General features: G+C 50.6%; 1 protein-coding gene and 1 pseudogene across 1 annotated transcript; both read left to right on the top strand.

Moving 5' to 3' along the window:
- Nucleotides 1–2,534: 2,534 nt before the first annotated feature.
- LOC102525789 (apolipoprotein L2-like) lies at nucleotides 2,535–9,186 on the top strand. Its single transcript, XM_031671671.2, has 3 exons — nucleotides 2,535–2,565; nucleotides 5,100–5,220; nucleotides 8,250–9,186. The coding sequence occupies exons 1-3, from the start codon at nucleotides 2,535–2,537 to the stop codon at nucleotides 9,184–9,186; spliced, it is 1,089 nt and encodes a 362-aa protein (XP_031527531.1).
- Nucleotides 9,187–9,795: 609 nt separating this feature from the next.
- Nucleotides 9,796–10,587, top strand: LOC107033797 (10 kDa heat shock protein, mitochondrial pseudogene; annotated as a pseudogene).
- The last annotated feature ends 7,234 nt before the right edge of the window (nucleotides 10,588–17,821 follow it).

Below are 17,821 nucleotides of genomic sequence, written 5' to 3'. Positions count from 1 at the left end.
TGTGGCCCAATTCCTGGCAATCCCAGCCCCTTCCCCAGGGTAGTTGGGAAGAGTCCTCCCACTTGTAAGCTTGTGAAGCTACTGAATCCATGAAAACTGGCACCACCACACCTCGTCGCCACCTCTCTCACTCCCTTCTCTTGGGAGACAGCCCACGCTCTCTGTGGAGCGTGTACCTACTTATACTTTAACCTGAGCACCCAATGACCACACCTCGTGGCCTTTCTCTTGCTTTTTGTCACAGCCTACACTCTATACAGTATGTATCTCTCTAAATAAATTTACCTTTACTCAACTGTGGCTCACTGTTGAAATCTTTCCTGAGGGAAGCCAAGGACCCACACCTGGCAGGGCACATCCCAGGGGCTCCACTGAAACCTGAGGCACAGCCCTCCTCACTCCCCACATCCATTTTTCCTGCATCACTCCTACCATCTTGTTGTGGTTCCTTCTTTACGTCTTTGGTTACGGAAGACCTTTTCTGGTAGGTTCCAGGCTTTCTTACTGATGGTTGATCTAAAGTTGGTTGTGATTTGGGTGTGTTTGTGAAAGGAGGCGAGAGCTGGCTCCTTCAACTCTGCCACTTGGCTGCCAGCCCCGTGTAAATGAGTTTTAATTCAAGGGATTTTATTTCAGGACACAAATCCCAGCTCTGGGGTGAGGTGGCAGGGAACTGTCTCCGTCTAGTACAGGAGTAGAAGGGCGCCGAGGTGTTTCCATCCACCAGACGCGTGGAGGCAACACTACGGTTTTGCCCTTGGTGCTCAGTCTAGTTTTATTTGCTCACCGGGGCCACGTGCTCCCTCCCAGCACTTCAGACTCGAGTTTCTAGTGCAAAACGGCTTCTCTGACACCGCAGCTCTGCTGGAAGTGTGCCTAGGTGTTTAATTTTTTTCCATAAAAGCCGGCTTTTTTAAAGATTCATTTTTTGGAAAGTGCTTGTGATAAAATACACATAACGTAAAATTTCCCATCGTAGCCACATTTAAGTGTCCAGTTCAGTGGCATTAAGGACATTCCCAGTGTTGGGCACCCAGCACCACCATCCAATCCCAGAACACTTTACATCTTGCAAAACTGAAACTCTGTCCCCATGAACCACTAAGTCCCCATTGTCCCTTCCCTCCCCTCCACTCCTGGAAGCACCACTGTCCTCCCTGCCTTCATGAATCTGACTGCCCTAAGCACTTCATATGAGTGGAATCTGACAGTAGTTTTCCTTTTGTGACTGGCTTTTTTAAAAAAAAAATTCTTTCATTGTTGAAATATATACATAACATAAACTTTACCAGCTTAGCCATTTTAAAGTGTAGCATTGAGTGGTGTTAAATACCTTCAGAATATTGTGCAACCATCACACTGCCCATCTCCATAGCTCTTTCAGTTTGTGAAACTGAAACTTTGCCCTATAAGCACTAACTCCGCACTCCCCTACTCACAGCCCTGGCACCCACCATTCTACTTTCTGTCTCTAAAATCTGACTGCTCTACGTACCTCATATAAGCAGTATCCTATGGATTCATCTTTCTGTGACGGGCTTATTTCACTGAGTATAATGTCCTCTAGTCCCATCGTTAGTGCAGCACATGTCAGAATTGCCTTATTTTTAAAGGTAAATATGTGAAGACCACATTGTTCTTATCCATTCATCCACTGATGGAAGCTTGGGTTGCTTCTCCTTTTCGGCTGTTGTGAATAATGATATGATGAACACAGCTGTTCAAATATCTCTGAGTCTCTGCTTTTGCTTCATTCGGTCTAAACCCAGCTGTGGAATTGCTAGATCACATGGTAATTGCATATTGAGTTCTTTGAGGCACTGTCGTTCTGTTTGCCACAGTGGTAAGATGCTTCTTTTTTAAGATCAGACTTGAGGCATTCACCAATAAACATATATCCATGATTAAATATTTCTGTATAAAAAAGGCAACAGAGCACAGTCATCACAAATGTGGCATCTGGATCTGAAAGACTTGGGTTCAAGTCCAGGCTGCAGCACCAGGGTGAGAACCTGGGCTAAGCTAAGTGCACGGGAGTTTTTGCAGCCCTGCAGCCCACACACCCGGCAGCAATGCGAGCGGCCTTCAACTAGTGAACACAGCTGCCCCCACCCTCACGTGATTTGAAGAGTATTCCCTTCCATTCTTTTCTTCTGTGTTTGGTTTTATTGCTTCTAGAACTTTCCAGGTGGCCATGTGTTGTCTGAATAGCTTCTCCTTGTGCCCAAACAGGACAACAAGACTCTGACTTTGTTGCGAGGGAGCTGCAGTGATGGGAAGGGCTTTCTCTGAATAGCCACCAGCAGAGCCCTGTAGACAGAGAAAGTCATTGTTTTGAGTCCACCGTGGCGCTGGTGGCCATCCCAGGGGAAATGGCCAGAGACCGGTCCCCTTGCTGCTCCCTGGTGCCGGAGCTCACTCATGTTCCAGTCTACCATCTGTTTTCTCTTCCCCAAGGGTGAAGCCACACTTGCTTCCAGCCTGACGCAGACTGGTGAGCTGAAGTAGGACGCTGACATCCCTCTGCTGGCAGCATGGCTTCAGTAACCAGCGGGGACTGCCCAGGTAGTCGCCCCTTCTCTGACTGCTTCCTACTTGTGCCCTAGAATGAGGGCAGTGTCTCCAGGCTGAGTTAACCTAGAGGTATTAAAACCCAAGAAGGGGTTGACAAACATCCCCGAGCCCCCATGACGGGCTGAGGGGAGGCCCCCTACTACGGGATTTGTGCCCACAGGCTCCTTCAATGCCCTCTCCTCAAGGGGCCACGGCCAAGGTGCTCACTCCTTCCCTCCCACTGCACAGCAGATGCTCAGGAGTTGGGCAGCGGAAGTCCTGGGAAAGGGGTGACAGTAGTGAGGGGCGTCCCAATGCAGGCTGGGTGCAGAGAGGAGGTTGACCAGCAAACCTGGAGGCTTCTCTGCCCTCTCCCTTTGTCCAGGCTCCTCTTGCTCCCAGATGCTGGACTGTTACCAGTTTAACCTCTTTTCTCCACTGTCGCCCTGCTGCCAGCCCCACCACTCTGCCAGGGTCAGCGGACCCCTGAACAAAACCACAGTCTGGCCTTTGCCACCTGCCACCTGTGTGACCTGGAGCGCCGTCCCTGACCTCCCACGTAAAATGGGAATGATATTCCCACATGTTGTTCTGAGGATCAAATATAACATAGGTCTGTGGCTGGGCCAGTGCCTGCCCCGGAGCAGGTCCTCCTGAGTATTGTTGCTGTCCCTGTTTGTCGTGGGTGGAACCTACCTGCACCCCAGAATTCTCACCTCCCACCCCGAAGGTTCCCTCAGGGCACCTGTTAACCAGGCGGGACTGCCTCAGGCAGGTAGTGATTCCTTTGCCCTCAGATCCCCCTGCAGACACCCAGGCGCTCAGGCATTTCCCCACCCGCCTCACCCCAATCAATCAACACACAGATTCAGTGCTGGGAGCTCCCCCCACGGAAGCCCTGGTTTCCTTTCACCCTTAGTGACGCAGGAAAGAGAAAGAACTGAGCAACCCTCCATGCACCAAAATCATCACTGCGTTTCCTTGACTTCTGTTTTCTAAGAACTACATTTCCCCCATCACTAAGCAGCTGATTCACACCTTGCCCAGGGCTTCCCAGGGGAGTAAAATAACCAAGAGGAAATATAAGGGAGGGGGCGCAGAGTAGAAGCCAGGGGCCCCCCAGCCGGCCCTGGGGCCCGTGAGGGAGGCCGGGCTGCGGGAGCCCTGAGGATCAGCTCTCCTCAGAAACAAGACGGTCTCCTGTGTATAAACGGGCCAGCTGGGCTCAGTGGAGCCAGTGGGAGCTGTGCCCCTGGGAGCAGCCTGGGGGAGAGAGAGGTGACAGGGAAGGATCACAGGCTCAGAGCTGAGGTCCCGCCCCTCACGCCCCTGAGGAAGCCCCTCCCCGCCCGGCCTGGCGTCTGTGACTCGCGGGAGGAGTCTCTCACCTGGTACTTTGGCTCAATGCTCTGGATTCTGAGACTTTTTTTACATTGAAGTCACATCGCTTTATAAGATCACATAAGTTTCATGTGCACAACATTTCTATTCCTGTAGCCACTGCAGTGTGCTCACCGCCAAAAACGAGTTGCAGACTCCCCACAGATACGCTGTAGGGGAGAATGCACACATCACAGGGGTGTTTAAAACGTAGAGTCTTGAAACTAATGTCATCAGAATACCGGAGAGTTTCAGCCTGTGAGCTTTCTGCGTGCTGGCCTTGGGCGGTCACTACCCGGTCTAGTCTCACTTTCTTCTTCTATGAAGTAGGAATAATTCCTCTTTGTGGGAACGTAACACGAAGCGCAGTTTCCATCCTGTCCAATGCCACAGTTAAACACGTACAAGTCCCCAGCCTCTTATCAGCAATTTCATAGCCACCAGGTTGCAGAAAACCACACATGATTTTGGTAACTCACGTGGGCAGTAATCTTGCCCTGTGCTGACCTGAGGCAGTTTACAGTCATTACGTTCTGTGTCCCTTAATGTGAATATTCACTTGTTTCACTGTGAAAACATAAATGCATTTCTTTACAGGCTGCTGCCCAGACTCTGCTGTAAATGATGACTAACATATGCTATGCGCCCTGTATTTATTTGTGTCTAAAGGATTAAATTTTTTCATTTCTGAAACACATCTAAATGCCAGGAATTCCTTAAATGGTTCTGGAGCCTGACAGTGCAAGGCTGAGGAAGTGGCGGGTCGGTTTCTGGTGAGACCTCACTCCTGGGTGTCAGTGCCTGCGGCCGGCTGGTCCTGTTCTCACACAGGCTTTTCTCAGTGTGCAGAGAGACAGACAGACTGGCTTCCCTTCCTCTTCTAATAAGGACACCACCTTATTGGATTGGGGCCCCACACTTACGATCTCATGTAGCCATAATTCCCTCCTTAAAGGTCCTATCTTTAAATACAATCACTTAGGGGGTCAGGGTTTGAACATATGAATTTGGGGGGGCCCACTTCTGCCCATAGCGCTGGGTGATTACACCAACAGCTCCCCAGGGGAGCGCTGCTCAGGAAGATGAACTGTAACCACTTTATATTCAACACCATTTAAGTTTCACCAGAATTTCTTCTCATCTTTTTCTCCTCTCTTCCCATCTAGATCCCGAGAGCTTCTTTGAGGCTGTTGTCAAATCTCTGCAGGACATACTGAGCAGAGAGGAACTGTCACAGCTGCTGACTGAAGTCCTAAATAGATTTGTGGCTGAGGGCAACTTGTCCAGGTGATGTGCATGGGTGCCCCAGGGATGTCACCCAAACCCCCCTCCCTTGCCTGGTTTCCTCCTGGCAGGCACACCTCCTCCAGGCAGTATCCGATGGTAGGGGTCAAAGATGTTCCTTCTCAAGAATGCATGAGGAATTTTTCCTCCATGTCATTTGCTGGTGGTGAATGGCCTCAGGTTGAGAAGAGATGAAACTGCAAGGAAGGGGCAGGTTATTACCTCGGACAAGTTACTTAACTAATCTCTGCCTTGGTTTCTTCATGTTCAACTTTATTGTGAGGAAACTGAGATAATACACGCCAAGTGCTTAGCATAATGGCTGACATGTAGTAGGTGCTCAGTTCGTGTTAACTTTGAAAAAGCTTGTTGGTAAGAGACCAATTCCAAGGGTCTTGTTCCTGGAGATGAGAACCGAGCAGGACTTCCTTTGGGACGAGTCAGCTTGTGTCCTGGGGGTTCTTTCTGACTGGAGACCTGGTATCCCCATCTTAGGAATTGTGCAGACACTGCAGGACCCGGGGCCCCTAGGGTGGAGAGGCCAGGGTGGAATTGGACGGAGCTGGGTTGGGTCCTGGCTCTATCCTGGCCCAGCACTGGGGCTCTGGGCTTATGTCCTGGATCTCAGATTTGTCATCGGTACAAAGGGAGAAGCAGTTCAATCTGACAGACTGTGGTGATGGCCTTAGAGCGGGGTCACAGGTGGGGAACCAAGTGCAGGCATGTCGTGCAAAGGTCCAGGGAGGCCTGGACCAGGGTCTAACTGAGTGCGGAGGATGGAGCAGAGGGGTCCAGGCTGAGGGACTAGTTGGAAGGTGCTGAAAGTGGGTCAGGACGAGAGTGAGGGGAGGGACACAGAGCTGAAGGGGCTGTGACGCTGGCAGAGGTGCCGTGAGTGGGAGACGGGACATTTCTTCCCTCCCTGACTTGATCCCCTGGTGCTGGGCTTAGAGGACCCAGGGTGACTCTGTCCTCCATACGCTGCCTGAGAGCTGGGAGTTCTTGACTGCCATGTGGGACCCTCCTCTGTCCTATATAGAGTAGCGTGACCTGTCTGAATGCAGTGTGGCTTAGTGATGACTCTACTGCCACAATGAGTGGCTGCCAATTTTGTGTAGTTTGCAGATTTCTGAGGAGTCTGTCAAGTCCTCACCAAACAGGAATGTATTTCCTCCATCAGCTCATCCAAATGCATACAGAACTTTTCAGGCTTAGCAATTCATACAGTTGTTTCCTAAGATCCCTTGAATCTTTTGGAGGGTCCATCGACCATCGAGTTGCACATGGCCTTGGTGTGCAGGTATGTGAAGCTGTCACAGCTAAGGTGTGAGTTAGGCTGGTGAAACCTGAGAGGTCTGAGGTGCTGGGTGATGGGCTGGGGGTCAGTGAGGTCAGCTGGAAAGTCCAAGAGGAGCCAGAGTTAATAGCCTCTCCCCTGCTTCCCAGTCAGTTGGGGAAGTGAATGGACCCAGCGACCTTCAACTGGGAAGGTCAAGGGCATAAGGCTTGGAAGAGAGCATAGGTCAGGGACAGTGATCATTAACATCCCTTGTAGCTGTGAGTTTAGTGTTTCTTAAACAAATTCTAAGTACTCAGAGTCAGCAAAACTACAAAGTCTCAATGCACAGTCCCCAGATTGTCCTTACACCTGACAGTGATGACAAATTTGGAGGATGCCCCAAACCACCCTCCGGTTGGAGAATTCCCGAGAAGGATGCACAGAACTCCCTGACAGCTGGCACACTCCCAGGTCCAGTTCACTACAGGGAAGGATGCGGGTTCCCAGCAGCCACAGGGCAGAGTCTGGGAGGGTTTCAAACATGAAGCTTCTCTTGTCCTCAGGACGCATTACTGTCCTGTGTTCAGGGCACACGGGTCAGTGCCAACCAGGGTGCCCAGTGTGTTTAACAAAATGCTCCTGACAGTCCTTAACGTGATAAAGCAGGGTACACGCAGGACTGTGGTGGCAGGTGTGAAGCCCATTGCTGTGGAGCAGACACACTGGGCTCAAGCCCGAACACAGCACAGACACTGGCGGTTTACAGCCAAGGAGTAGAGTGAGGGGTGGTGGAGGGAAAATTACTGAGAGGAGACACCAAGGGGAGGGGATACCTGTTTATCTTTCCTAACAGGATTCTCGCTAAAGGCAGGCCAAGGGCGCATGCATCAAAGGTGGGAGATGAGGAATTGGATCAGATATCGAAGGCGATCAGACCTCAGAGTCAGGGAGACTCACTATGTGGATTTAGCAGGGTTCTTGCTGAGACTGGGTGATGGGGGCCATCGGGGACAGGACAGGCAAGGGGAAGGTGGAGGCCTGGTTGAGAAGAGGACTCAGAAGGGCCTGACCAAATTTGGGTCAAGGAGAGAGTCTGAGGCACCCTGAGCCTCAGGGCACAGGGTCCTCCTGGGGCTCAATCACAGGCTGCCCGCCCGGCTGACCTGAGTCTCCAGCCCCTCCCAGAGGTCAGACCAGTGCCGTCATGTCCAGTTCCCCCAGAGGTCAGGACTGACACAACATGATCCAGAGGCCGATCACCCATCACCCTGGCAGACGGCCCTGTGGTCAGAAGTGCAGGGAAACCAGGGCACGCTCATCAACCGGAACATTCTAGGGGGTTAGGAATCACGTTCCTAAGCCAAGGGCAGCAGCTGGTTGATTCCTCACTGCACCCTAAGCTTCTCTGAATGAGGGCTTCTCTGCTCCAGTCCCACTTCTCTGTGTTTACCTGCGGAGCTCCCGCTCTACAAGCACCTTGGAGGTGATGGTGTTGACCCGCCTCTGAGTCAGAAGGTGTCTTACCAAACACCTACCATGTAAAAGTATCCTAAGATGACTTTTGCTTATTTATTCCGAGTTTGAACAAGTATAGAGAGCCTCTCCAATGTACAAGATATGTGCATAATGTCGATAGAAAATCTCTTTGGTTTATAGTAAAATCTCTGTGATGTATCCAGGTTAAATCTTGTTGAGCCTATTTTACAGGGAACCCGAAACTGCCTTCTTAACCCCTTGACCTTCTCTGTTACAGGGAAGAGGCAGATGCACTGCGTGAATACCTGAACGAGCTGAATGCAGACTTGGCCCTGAGCGACCGAGACATGCTGCTAAGGGAGCAGCTGAGTAAAAAGAGGTTTTTGAAAAGGTTTCCTCGGGTGAAACGGAAGCTTGAGGAAAGCATAAGAAAGCTGCATGATCTTGCAGACAAGGTGGACAAGGATCACAGGGACTATACCATCTATAAGGTGGCGGCCACCTCTGCTGGTGCGGTGTCTGGCCTCCTGACCATTGCCGGCCTGACTCTGGCCCCCGCGACAGCGGGGGTCAGTCTGGCACTCTCGGCTGCTGCGTTAGGGCTGGGGGCCACAGCTGCTGCGACCAGTGTGGGTACCAGTGTGAAGGAACACAAGAGCATGTCATCAGCAGAAATCGTGGCCCATCGTTTGATGTCACCTGCCATCGAGAAATGGAAAGTGGTCAAGGAGGTTCTACAGCAGAGCACGCCCCGAATTGTTTCCACAGAAGAGAAACTCACAGAAGCCGTGCAACGCATTGAAATGAATATCCTTGCCATCAAGCTGGTCAGTGCCAACCCTGGTTTCCGTGAAGATCTGCTACGTTTCCTGACCACAGGACAGATCTCATACCAAAGTGGCAAGCAGTTGAGGGAAGTTCTTAAAGGCACAGGTCTGGCAATGGCCAAAGGAGCCCAGGTCCTGGCTGTGGCCTCCGCAGGCTCCCTCCTTGTGATGGATCTGGGCTACCTGGTGAAAGAGGCAATGCACCTGCGTGATGGGGCAAGGGCAGAGTTATCTGAACAGCTAAGGCAGCGGGCCCGGGAGCTGGAGAAGAGGTTGGAGGAGCTCACCCGGAGCTATGAGAGTCTGCAGCAGGGCCAGTGTCCCACCCCTGCCCCACACAGCAGACCAGGGAGCAGGGGTCCAGGTGGGGCCAAGAAGCAGAGTTAGCTTTAGAGAGGGAAAAAGAGCCAAATAAAACGTATGGACTTGGGTGTGGAGGAATTTGGCATTTCTAGGTCTGAGCGCAGCCGGGTAGGGATTCAAACAGGTGGCAGATGGTGAAAGACACGGGAGCTTGGAGTCTGGAATAATGGTGGAGGGGGGACGAGAGAGTGATGGGAAAAGGGGGAAAACCATGTATCATGAACTAAAAAAGACACTGGGGGCCTGAAGAAAGAGAGAGGCTGGAGGAACAAGCAATGAGAAGACTGCAAATGCAAAAGAGTTGCAAATGGGAGAAAGTCAAAGAGTTGGGACTGTTGGATTGTGGGAGAGGCGGCAGTGGCTCCTCTGTCGCCCCTCCCCTGGGTGTGATGTCCCTGCCAGAAGAGAATCTTCCCAGGTGGGGTCTCCAGCCCTATTTTCCACTGTCAAGACGCCTTTTCCTCCCAGCACTTTTATCTGAATTAGGCAGTGACGTCTTGATTATGGTGATGGTGGTGGTGGTGGTGGTGGTGGTGGTAATGGTTGTGATGACATCCATCTAATGGATGGAGTATTTGTCAAGTTGCCTGGGGCCCTTTGGGACCACGGTGCACTGAGAGACCAAGGCAGTTCCTGTGAAACCTCAAATGCTCTGTTGGAATAGAGGTTGATTTGGGAAAAAAAGAAAGAAAGGAAGGAAGGCAGAAAGGAATTGAGGGTTTCTCCTTGCAGCAGCAGCTGGAGAGCAGAGTCTGAACTGCGGCAGCTGGAGTCATGACAGGACAGGCATTTAGAAAGTTTCTTCCCCTCTTTGATCATGTATTAGTTGAAAGGACTGCAGCCAAAACTGTAAGCAGAGGAGGCATTAGGCTTCCAGAAAAATCTCATGGAAACGTGTTACAGGCAACCAAAATAGTTGCTGGATCGGGCTCTAAAGGAAGGGTGGAGAGATACAAGCAGTTAGCCTGGAAGTTGGAGATAAAGTTCTTCTCCCAGAGTATGGAGGCAGCAATGTAGTTACAGATGACAAGGATGATTCCTTATTTTGAGATGGTGACATTCTTGGAAAATATGTGGACTGAAATGTCACTATGGAAATGGCATCACACGAAGCTGCCTGTTTCTGAAGTGCTGACACATTTTTATCGTGGAAATAATTTCCACATCTCCTTTATAATAAACTAATGACATGCAAGGAAAGAAAGGAAGAAAGGAAGGAAGGAAGAAAGAAAAGGAAGGAAGGAAGGAAGGAAGGAAGGAAGGAAGGAAGGAAGGAAGGAAGGAAGGAAGGAAGGAAGGAAACCAGATGCCATCAGCAGGACGTGGTACTTTGTGGTGTGTGAAGGATTTCAACAAGCATGGGGCCAAGAGATGCAGCCTCTCTGAGTTTCAGTTTCTTCATCAGCTGGGGGTGGTGCGGGACAAGATATTTCAGACCCCTCTGGCTTTCCCCACCTTCTGGTCCATAGTGTTGGGTTCAATAAATATGTACTGATTCACTGTGCCATTGTTTGTTGACTGCTGGGCTCACCTGGGCTCCGGTTGCCTGACTGCCCTTCCCCAGGAACTTCTTTCCCAGGATCTAAGGGAAAACGTTGTCCATCACTCCTCCTGCTTGCCTGCTGGGCTCCCACCCTCCCATCCAGTCATTTCCCTCAGACCCTGGTTCCCACAGGCCACATGGGCACCCCTGGGGGAAGCCCATGCAAGTCTGGCTTGGGCTGAGCTCAGATATGTTCCCTGTCCAGTGCCTGGGGCCCATGTCTGACATTTGGCACTCAGGCTGATTTGGATCAGAAGGGCTTCTTTGCAGGTAGCCCTGAACAGAGGGGCAGAGAGAGACAGCCAGAGAGCACACAGCCTCCCTCAAGGTACCTTCACATCTCACCCAGACACTTGCTGAGGTGGGAAGCCGCATGAAAAAGACCTGCAGGACCCCCAGGCAGGGCCATTAGTCTTGTGCCAGCATGATCTGTTTCCCTGGCCCGGCAGCATTATCTCACCTTTTGCCTCTGAAACGGTTTACTTCTAGGAAAGTGGAACTTACTGCTAAGATACTATTGATTCCCTTAGCTAACTCCTGGTTGGTTCATTTGTAATGCTTCATTTGCACGGAGTTCACATCTGATTTGTCCACTTCTACCACTCCTGATTGGTCCATTACTACCACTCCTGATTGGTCCATTTCTATCACTCCAGATTGGTCCATTTCTACAAAGCTCGTTCCTAATTAGTCAACTTTGTTACACCTTATTTGCATATGATCTTGCAACGTGTAGACTGGCATCCTATTAAATCCTCTGTAAATCTACAGACGGGGTCCAGAGCTTGGAGTGTTAACTGCTCTGGGCCCACTGGCATAAAAAACCTGAGTTCTCTGGCACTCTGAGTGCTGCTTGGTCTCTCACCTGGATCCAGGTTGCTGTCACAATTGAGCTGCAACACACTTTGCTGCAGCGTTTCTGGAGGCCCCAGTGAGATTCCGACCATGCTGGCCCCTTGAGCCGCTGGGGCAGTCGAGCAACCCCCTGGAGGTTGGGAACTCTGAAAGCCAACGAGGAGGTGCGCCACCCGCCAATATTCTGGGTCCCCCTTCACGGAGGTGATTCAGTCCTCTGGGTGGCTGTGCCCTAACCAGACTCAGTGGAGGGACAGACCAACTCATGAAGCAACACGGCCGGACAAGGTAGGAGCCCTGGGAATTGTCCATATATAGGTTAGGGCGTTCAGGTTGTGTCCAAGTGGGCAGAAGAGGAGACTGATCACTTCTTTCAGGCTCCTTGTCTAATGGTATTCCAGACGGGGAGGCCAGGTTATGCTCCCCGTCTGACGGTATTCCGGATGGGGAGATCAGGTCCGATTAGGATACGGATACCCCAACGATTGGGAGGGAAATATGCAAGTAATCTGTGTGTGTGTGTGTGTGTGTGTGTCGTCTGAAAAGCATGTGATCAGGCTCGCGTTTGTAGCTCCAGGGCATTCTGCTCTGGAGTTTGGGTGAGTCCCAACCTGCAGTTCCGTGGTGACCTCATACGGCTCAGGGCGGTATCAGCCGCTCGGGGTACTGATCGGATTTAGTGATTTATACTGACCCGCCAAAGCTAAGAGGCACCTTCACCTCCACGAGGGGAGCGGCCAGGCTGACGCAGTGAAAACCCTCCCTTTGTCTCGTTTGCGACACTGGCACAGGGTGGCTACACAGGGAGGGAAAGGGACATAGAACAGCCTGTGAGTAAACCACCCCTATGCCCTTGGGGACTACGATGAGACTACATTAAAAGGTTTCAAATGCGACCTTGTCACCAGTTCCCCAGAATTTCCTGTCGTGAGTAATAAACCAGCCTCAATACTACCCCTCTGTCTCAAATTAAGACCACAAGACCTGAGCCAGAGGGCGCTAACCCAGGACTGGCTGGAATCCTCTACTGAGGCCCCCCTCTTTGGCCCATTTATTCTGACACCGGCCGGCCATCCTGGCCTCATATTTTGTCAATTTAGGCTATAGAAGAGACTTTCTGCAGGGACCCCAAGGGCTTATTCAGGCCTGGGGGAGTCTCAGGGACGCCTCCTACCATGAAACCCTAACTCACTGGCAGCACTTGCAGCCAAGCAGATAGATATTAGGCCCCGTGAGGCAGTGGGGATTTTGAGAACTGCACTGTTATGAGGACTGGAAAAAAACAGAGATACTGGGGTCACAGTCCCCAGTGCCAGGAGCAGACCCACACCTATAGGTCATAAAATCTGTCAACAAATAATAATGGGAGCCTCAGAATCAAAGCCCCCAGTTCTGGGTAAAAATTAAAAATTTTAGAAATGGTTTCTCAGAAAACTATGGGATTAAATTGTCACCAGGAAAATTGCAAACGTTGTGCGAGTTAGAGTGGCCCACCTTTGGAGTGGGGTGGCCCCCGGATGCATGCTAGACCTGTCAGCTGTTGGGGCCAAATACCGGATAATCACCATGTCCCCCAGAGCACCCCAACCAATTCCTATATATTGACTCTTGGCCAACGATCACCAAACCTTGCCTCCACGGGTCCGGGTCTACACAAATAGTCAGGGACAATATAAGATCTTCGTGGTCCTGACATTAAAGGTAAAAAAGAAAGATGCAATGAGGCCAGTCCTTCAGGGGAACCTGGAAGAACTGCCAATGCTACCCCTGCCGTGTGTTCCTCCTGCTTCTGCGGTTCCGCCACAGCTGCCTCTACTGGATGGTCCACCGCCACCTGTACCGCCACGGCGGCCCCGGGCTCTGTGCCGGGAGCCCAAGGGGAGGAAACTCCATCTGGCCCTACAGGCTGCCCAGCCAGCGGCCACCCTCTGGATGCCTCTCCAGGAGACCCAAGGGCCCCAGCAAGTTAACCATGATGGCTCCGTACAACCTAGTTGCTCCATCCTGTAGTACTAGCCTTTCAGTACAACGGAGCTCCTGAACTATAATCAGAAAATCCCCAGGCCATGAAATACCTCCTGGAGTCCATCTTCCAGACCCACCGGCCGACTTGGGATGACATTCAACAGCTGTTCCTGACACTCTTCAATACTGAAGAAAGAAAGCGGATCATAACAGAAACTAGAAAATGGCTACAAGAGCAGGCCCCAGAGGGAACCATGGATGCAGAGGAATGGGCCTGGAATGCAGCCCCAGATGCAAGACCAGAATGGAAATCTAACTTCCATGCTGAATGGGAGGCTCTGCGGGCATATCGGAGAGCCCTCTTACGTGGGTTGCGAGCCGGGGCAAAGAAACCAGCCAACGTGTCTAAGGCCACCATGATCAGAAAGCCAGATGAGTCCCCCATGGACTTCTATGAGAGACAATTTGGGAGCCCAGAGAGATGTCAACCATTCACTGTAAAGGACAACAAAAAAGGAAATGACCCCATAAACAGAAGAGACCAACTAGCAGATCAGGCTACACAAAAAGCGGCAAGTCAATCGGGCCATGACAGAGATCTTGGGGCCATCTCAAAGGTTTGACTAGCACCCAAACTGCTGCCAACATCTCCAGCTTACAGCCAAGTGGAAAATTCATGGGCCAAAACTAAAGGAGGAAGCAGCAGAAAGGAAGGATGGTGGTTGATGCCTGACAAATGGGTATATGTACCTGAACGATTAGCCCACCAGGTCTTCCCTCAGCAACATGAGCTCACCCACCTGGGAAAGACTGCGTTAGAGGCTGTGCTGGAACAGTATTGTCTGATCCTTTGACTTCCATCCCTCTGTAGCTCAGTCTCACAGCGCTGCCTCATATGTGCCCAGAACAATGCACAACAGGGGTCAACTGGACCAAGAGGAATCCAGTGCTATGGCCAGGCTCCTTTTGAAGATATGGAAATGGGTTTCACAGAAATGGGGCCCAGCAGAGGATACAACTATTTGCTGGTTTTTATCTGCACCTTTTCAAGATGGGTAGAAGCACACCCAACACGGACTGAGGAAACGAGAAGTACCAAAGGCCTTACTCAGAGAAATGATTCCCAGATTCGGGATGCCATTAAGCATAGGGTCAGACAATGGACCTGCATTCGTGGCGGAAATAGTTAACAAGTTGCAAAAACATTAAACATCTGCTGGAATCTACACGCGACCAACAGGCCCCAGAGTTCAGGAGGGATAGAGTGCATGGGCCAGACCCTAAAGCAGGATTTGATAAAGCTTGGTCAAGAAACTCAATTACCTTGGACTGACACTCTGCCCGTGGCTCTCCAGTGGGTACTCCATGCCCCTTGGTCCAAGATGGGATTCTCCACTTTTGAAATCCTATATGGGAAATCCCCTCCCCGGAGTATACTAAGAAAACACATTAAAGAGGTGGAAAGCTTAGAACTTCATATGAAAATGCAGGGCCTCAAAAAGACTATGCAGAAAGTCCGTAGGTGGGTAAGTGACAGGATCCCAGTCTCACTGGCAACAACATTACACTCATATGAGCCTGGAGATCAAGTCTGGGTAAAAGATTGGAAAAAGGAGCTCCTTGAACCCACTTGGAGGGGTCACTACTCAGTTATATTATCCACCCCAACAGCTCTTAAAGTTGCAGATATCACCCCGTGAATTCATCACACCTGAGTAAAGAGATAAGTGCCACCGTGAGATCAGGACGTCTGGAGAATCGACCAGGACCTTGAGGAGACACTTGACATCGGGACCCGAGATGCCCACCTCACCCGCCAGAGAGCCTTGCTCTAGCCACACCTGGAAGCTGGCTAGTCAATGCACGGTGGAAGCCTGAGGAGCTACCGATCAGAACATAAAAGAAACTCTTCCTGCCACCCCTACTTTATTTTATTAATCAGTACTGTTGCTGTACTGCTAGCTGTAGGACTGAAGGCCACTGCACCCCAGGTTTGGAACATAGGCCAGAAACTAATACAAGCTGTACTCTGTCTGTCTACAGTGGGAAGCCTAATGGTCAGTCTACTAACCATACCTCCCTGCTAGGGAAAAGAAAACATGAAACCCCCAAACCTTCTGCTGCTTGTAAAAGTAACTGCTGACTTCTCTCTTTCAATGATGGGGGTTCCAACGGGACACATTCACCGATTTGCATCTGACAGGGACCTTCTCCCCAGGAACCCCACCCCCACCCCCAGCCCACATGCCCAGGGCCCTTCTATAGACTAAGTAGGATTGGGAAAAAATAAAATAAAGTGAATCTAAGTCCATGCCTTATAACCGGGACCCCCAGTGAAGTCCCTTATTAAGCACGTTCCATCACTTTCTTAATGCTACTAACCCACAACTAGCAAGTGATTGCTGGCTCCGCCCATGTCCCAGCCCCCTCCAGCATGTAGCCATACCAATAGGTCTCTTAGATCTAACCAAGTTTCATGGCTGCCCTGGGTGGTCCCCAGACTCCGCAGATATAAGCCCCAAGTCAGTTAATGTATAATTGGCCCAGAGAGCTCCACTGCATCTAGAACCTGGGGACAAGACATTCTATAAGAAATCTAGCCACTGCCCAGTGTGCCCAAACCCATAACTGCACAACTATTTATAGTTGTATGCCTGCCAAAGCCTGGTGCACAGCGAATCCAGGAACCTTTTTAATATGCGGGACACACGCCTACAGGTGCCTACCAGCCAATTGGACACATAATTTCACTTTAGCCTTCCTTACCCCTCAGATGGACATAATACCTAATAACCAGAGCCTTCCTATACACCGGACGGCCCATACTTGTTCAAAACGGGCCATCCGACTCATATCACTACTCATTGGGCTGGGGGTAGCAACTGGAGTAGCACAGGTATATGAGAAAGAGCCTCATCATCCTGCTATTACCAGCAGTTATCTGCTGAGGTCCCTGAAAACTTAAAAAAGTAGCTGTATCCTTAATGACGCTACGAAACCAGTTAGACTCCCTATCGGCAACAGTCCCAAAGAACAGGAGGAGTTTAGACTTGCTTACTGCTGAAAAGGGGGGACTTCATCTCTTCCTAAATGAGGGATGCTATTTTTATGTAAATCAATCAGGAATTATCAGAAATATGGTCCAACAACTATGAAACTGAGCTGAATGCAGGAATCAGGAATTAGCAAATTCCTGAACACAATGAAATAACCTCTGGAGTTGGGCCTCCTGGCTCCTCCCCCTAGCAGGCCTCCTCCTTATGATCCTTCTAAGCACTACTATTTGGCCCCTGCATCCTTAACCTCATTATCCATTTTATCAGAGTCACCAAGGCTACAGCTACTGGCTATTCAGTACAGGCCCCTGGACCAGGAAGAGCACCATGGTGAGTAAGGGGCAGCACTCTAAAGGTTGATGCTCACTACAGATGTTAAAAAGAGCATCAGAACGGGGGTATGAGGTGGGAAGCCCCATGAAAAAGACTGGCAGGGCCCCTGGGCAGGACTGCTACTCTCATACCAGCATCATCCATTTCCCTGGCCCAGTAGCATTATCTCGCTTTTTGCTTCTGAAACGGCTTACATCTAGGAAAGTAGAACTTACCCCTAGTATTGTATTGGTTCCCTGAGCTAACTCCTGATCGGTCCATTTGTAGTGCTTCATTTGTATGACGCTCACTCCTGATTGGTCCATTTCTGTCACTCCTGACTGGTCCATTTCTACAAAGCTCGGTCCAAATTAGTCAACTTTTGCTACACCTTATTTGCATATGATGTTGCAAAGTGTTGACTGGCAGCCTATAAAAGCCTGTGTAAACTTACAGATGGGGTCCAGAGCAAGGAGTGTGAACTCCTCTGGGCCCACTGGCATAATAAACCTGAGTTCTCCAACCCTCTGAGTGCTGCTTGACTCTCGCTTGGATCCAGGTTGCTGTCACAACTGAGCTGTAATACTGAGCTGTAACACACTTTGCTGCAACATTGCAGGAGCTTCCAGAAATAGTCTAGCTGTGTTGACCCAGGTGGACTTGGCCTTAACCCGGTTTATTGCCCACACTGGGCTTGAATGACCTTCTAAAGATAGATCTTAGCAAGCAGCTTCTTCCACATCTTAGTTCCTTTACTCTCAGCACAGAAGCCCAAAGCCTGTGTGCAGCCCAGAGTCACATGCTGTAGCCTGGGGTCACATGAGGGCAGAGCTGGAGGCCAGGCTCAAGGATACCTGGGAGCAGGACGTGCAGGGGCTGGGAAAGTGAAACACGGAAGGACAGAAATTCAACACAAGGCTGACTTCTT

This window comes from Vicugna pacos, chromosome 12 (assembly GCF_048564905.1).
Source record: "Vicugna pacos chromosome 12, VicPac4, whole genome shotgun sequence".
NCBI lineage: Eukaryota > Metazoa > Chordata > Mammalia > Artiodactyla > Camelidae > Vicugna > Vicugna pacos.
The sequence above is the reverse complement of the archived record's forward strand: the minus strand, read 5'-3'. Positions and strand labels throughout refer to the sequence as shown.